The 4,345-nt window shown below is 44.0% G+C and overlaps 1 protein-coding gene across 2 annotated transcripts in view; it reads left to right on the top strand.

Annotated features, from left to right (window-relative positions):
• Mypn (myopalladin) overlaps positions 1 to 4,345 on the top strand; it is an 88,443-nt gene that overhangs the window by 79,032 nt on the left and 5,066 nt on the right. For both annotated transcript variants that reach the window (XM_021205019.1, XM_021205020.1), the window contains 2 exons: positions 1,797 to 1,923; positions 3,119 to 3,326. In XM_021205019.1, the coding sequence (XP_021060678.1) occupies positions 1,797 to 1,923; positions 3,119 to 3,326 (335 nt within the window). The remainder of the gene's footprint in view (positions 1 to 1,796; positions 1,924 to 3,118; positions 3,327 to 4,345) is intronic.

Here is a 4,345-nt window from a genome sequence, read left to right as displayed (position 1 = left end):
TATATGTATGTGTATGTTTATGTTTATGTGTATATATGTATGTATATGTGTATATATGTATATGTGTGTATGTATGTATATGTATATGTGTATATATGTATGCATATGTNTATGTGTATATATGTATGTATATGTATATGTGTATATATGTATATGTGTGTATGCATATGTTTATGTGTATATATGTATGTATATGTGTATATATGTATATGTGTGTGTATATATACATATGTGAGGGTGCCAGATTCCCACTGGAATTATAGATGGTTGTGAGCTTTGAAGACATTGAACCTGGGTCCAGCCAGTACACTTAACAGCTGCACCATCTCTCCAGTCCCCCGCCCCCAACTCCTTTTTTTAATGACAGGCTCCCATGTAGCCCAGACCCTTAAACTCACTATATAGCAGAGAATGACCTTAAACTGATAATTCTGCCTTCACCTCCTAAGGGTAGGGATTATAGGCATTCACCACCCACTCCCAGTTTATGTGCTGCTGGGAAATGAACCCGAGCTTCATGCATGCCACACCAACTGGGCCAACTGAATCATGCTGGTTCAAAAAATTCTACCCATCAGCACCTGCTCATGTAATGCATGATGAGCCTCTTTGAAACAACTGACTTTCCTATCACTGAACAGAAACTTGAGGGCTGAATGTTTCTGCCGTAGGCTCCATTATAACTTGTTTTCCTCCAATTTTTACAAGCCACTAGTGAGAAAAAGCCCAGCTTTCCCCTTGAGTCTTGGGGTGCCACAAAGACTTAGCAAAGCTCATAGTTGCTGAGGCTGATGAATGGCATAGTTACCAACGGAACTAAAGACCTGTGCTTCATATGGTGTCTGCCACTGTGAAGATGCCTCTCCAGCCCCTCCTGTATCTTTTCTGTTTTGTTTTGTTTTGTTTTCAAGCACAGCTGTTACCGTTGATCACTCTTACTAGTTCAAGTTCGTGGTCATCTTTAACTTCTGCCTGCATTTATTACCCAACTGACTTTTCTTGCAGTCACGGCCATCCTGTTCTGAATGACTCACAGGCCTCTTCTTTGGGCTCTCAGACTGAGTACGGATTTATTTCTTTATTTTGATGACTTTTCAACAAGTGCCAAATGCCACAGAGAAGGGAGCTAAGCTGATTAACACTGAATGACTTCAGAGAGAAAGAGGCCAAGGACTGCTTGTTTTGTTTTTATTATTTTTAAGTATGTGTATGGGCCAGGTCATATGCACATTAGCTCAGGAGCATTGGACCCTCTGAAGCTGAACTTAAGGGTGGTTGTGAGCCGCCTAGCGTGGGTGCTGGGAACTGAACTTGGGTCCTCTGGAAGCACCCAGTCCTGAGCCTATTTACTTGATTTCAGAGTTTTAGAAACAATACTATAGTGTATGGGATACTTGCCAAAAAAAAAAAAAAAAAAAAAAAAAGCTTTGGGTTTGGTTTGGCTTATGTATGTGTGTATTTGCATCAGTTCTAAACTGTGATTGATTGATTGATTGATTGATTGATTGTCTAGTAATTCCTCTCTACTCTAGGGGTGTGGTTCATTTGCTAGAGTCCTTACCTAACATGCGCCAAGTCGAAGGTTTCTCTGAGTACCATATAAACTGAGCATAATGCTGCGTGCCTGTAATGCCAGCACTCAGGAGGCATTATAGATCAGGAGGATCAGTTTAAGATCATCCTTGATTACTAATGAGCTCAAGGCTAGCCTGGGCTATAGGAGACTCTGTCTCGTTATAGCCATATAGCCTAAATGCATACTGTCATTGTTATATGTTTGTAAATGTTTCTTGTAGAGGAAGGTCCAGAATGCAAGAGAAAGACAAAGAGCCTCTACAGGAACGCTTTTTCCGACCACATTTCCTGCAGGCCCCTGGGGATATGGTGGCTCACGAGGGTCGCCTCTGTCGGCTGGACTGTAAGGTATTTCCAAGCGCCGGTCCTTAGCGCCAGGTCTGTCCAGATTTTGCATCTAGTTATTTCTTTACACTCATTTGTGTCTGTATTTGTTTTATAGGGTTTTCTCTCAGATGGAGGGGTCTTGGGGACAGGAGGGAAATTCTCCTCTCTGTAGGCTCTTTCAGAGCGCTTGATCTTTTTGATACCATACACAAATGTGTCGTTAGTATCTTAACTCGCCATATCTTAGTAATAAAAAGTATGGAAGCATAAAAATTTTAAAGCAAAACCATTTTATGTGGGCATTATATCAAGTTGATTCTTCATTTTGAGACAATAACCAAAGGATAACTTGTGGACTTTTCTATATGGTCCCTGGACCCTTTATTACTATGAAGCCAGAAGTTTGAATCTGTGTCTTTGGTCACAGGGAAGGGAGAAACTTTTTTCACACACTAAGCCACCTCTGTCACCTTTTGTCGTTCTGCATTCTAATTGCCCAATCTGAAATGAGGTTTCACATTGGCAAGGCAAAGGTCTCTCGGGGGTAATGGAACTCTGACGTCATCACTTTTGTGCCAGGCGACCGTGCAGGGTGTTGTGGGAAATGTAGGCGCAGTCAGTGCCGGCTGGAGAGCAGGCATGTGCAGAGAGCCCCTTTCTGCGTGTGGCTCTCATCCCCGTTGCCACCTAAATAATATTCAGGTTGTATGCTCCCCTGCCTCTCTAGACTTTAAAAAAATATCAGCGCCTGGCTCCTCTCCCCAGAGATTCTGTTTTAATATTCTAATTAGTTCTCAAGGTTTTGTTGTTGAGTTTTGTTTTTTGTTTTTTTGGGTTTTTTTTTTTTTTTTTTTTGATAGTCCATAAACAAAATTTGAGAGCAGTGATTTAACCTTTGATTTGAGAAACTTTTCTGACTCTGGTATCTAAGCCAAAGTCATCTCTTTTACTGATACCGCAGCCTGTGTTTTTCTGTTTGTCTCTATCATCACTCTGGGATGTAATCACATAGATCAATCATGACTGAAATGGGGCTGAGACAGTTCAAAGTCATAGTACCATTCATTCAGACCCCCCTTCCAAGGCTGCAGCAGAGTCCCCACCCTTCCGTGTCTTCCTGGGTTCTATATTTGATGTCAATAAGGATAAAGAATTCAGTCACCGGATGAGTCTGCCTGTCTATGTCATCTGCGTTGGCTGTTCTGTCATCTGGTAGGTGAGTGGCTTACCACCCCCGGAGCTGACATGGCTACTCAATGGGCAACCTGTGCTACCCGACGCCTCCCACAAGATGCTGGTCAGAGAGACAGGAGTCCACTCTCTGCTCATCGACCCGCTCACCCAACGCGACGCAGGAACCTACACGTGTTTGGCTACCAACAAAACCGGGCAGAATTCCTTTAGTTTGGAGCTCACCGTGGTAGGTAAGGATTACTATGGGACTCCCGGGCAGAACTCCCTTCAAAGTGACCGTCCAAATACTCAGACGAGTCCCTTGCCCCAGCAATCTCTTCCCCTTCACGGTTGCAGACCATATTTTCTACACCGCTTTCTGAGGTACGTAGTAATCTAGAAATGTAATATGGCTGCTTCTTCATTGTAATCACATAATCAGTAGGAGCAGTTGCAATAATTGAGTAAGCAATCAATGCATTATTTAATTGGCAGGCGCTACAGTGTAACCTTTTGCCCTTCAGACTGATTGTTGGACCACACTAGGCTCTTCTTCTGTCGCCTAAGTTACATACCCTTGCATCACGCCCATGGTCCTCCTACCTGGAATGTTCTTTACCCTGCATCCTTTTGTAAAGCTTAACTTTAGGACCAAGGGTTTATCGGCTCAGTTGGTAGGGTGCCCAGGAGCATAGGTAGCCAGCTACAGTGGCATATATCTGATACCCTCCAGCTGCAGAGATGGAACAGGAAGTCATCCTACCCAGTGAGGCTGAGACCAGCCTAATTACCTCAGGCTTCCTCTCAAGAATAAAAGTAGAGATGAATAAAATGTAAAAGCCACGGCCTGTGTGTGGCGGTCAGAGTTGAGGTTGCAGGCTCAGGATGGCTCCTTCCACCGTGCCAGCCTAGGGGGTCAAGCGCAGGTCTTCAGGCTCAGTGGTAAGCACCTTTACCGACTGAGCCATTTCCCAAGACCCTGGTTTGTTGGGTTTCTCTGATGTGTGCCTCGGTGGAGGTGTTCATCAAACGCTGAATCCCTGAACAAATGAGCCTTTAGCCTTATAAGATGATGTGAACCAACCACAGCAAGGCCTAAGAAAGGGAAATCACACATTGTCAGATACAGCGCAGTGGTCTAGCCAGAGTTTCATTTTGGAACTTTAAGAATTCTAATGCTAGGCTTCCTCCAGCTGTGGGTGGCCCATTAAGAAAACCAACCTGAGAGCCGGGCGTGGTGGCGCACGCCTTTAATCCCATCACTCGGGAG

This window comes from Mus pahari, chromosome 9 (genome assembly GCF_900095145.1).
Source record: "Mus pahari chromosome 9, PAHARI_EIJ_v1.1, whole genome shotgun sequence".
Classification (NCBI taxonomy): domain Eukaryota; kingdom Metazoa; phylum Chordata; class Mammalia; order Rodentia; family Muridae; genus Mus; species Mus pahari.
The sequence above is the reverse complement of the archived record's forward strand: the minus strand, read 5'-3'. Positions and strand labels throughout refer to the sequence as shown.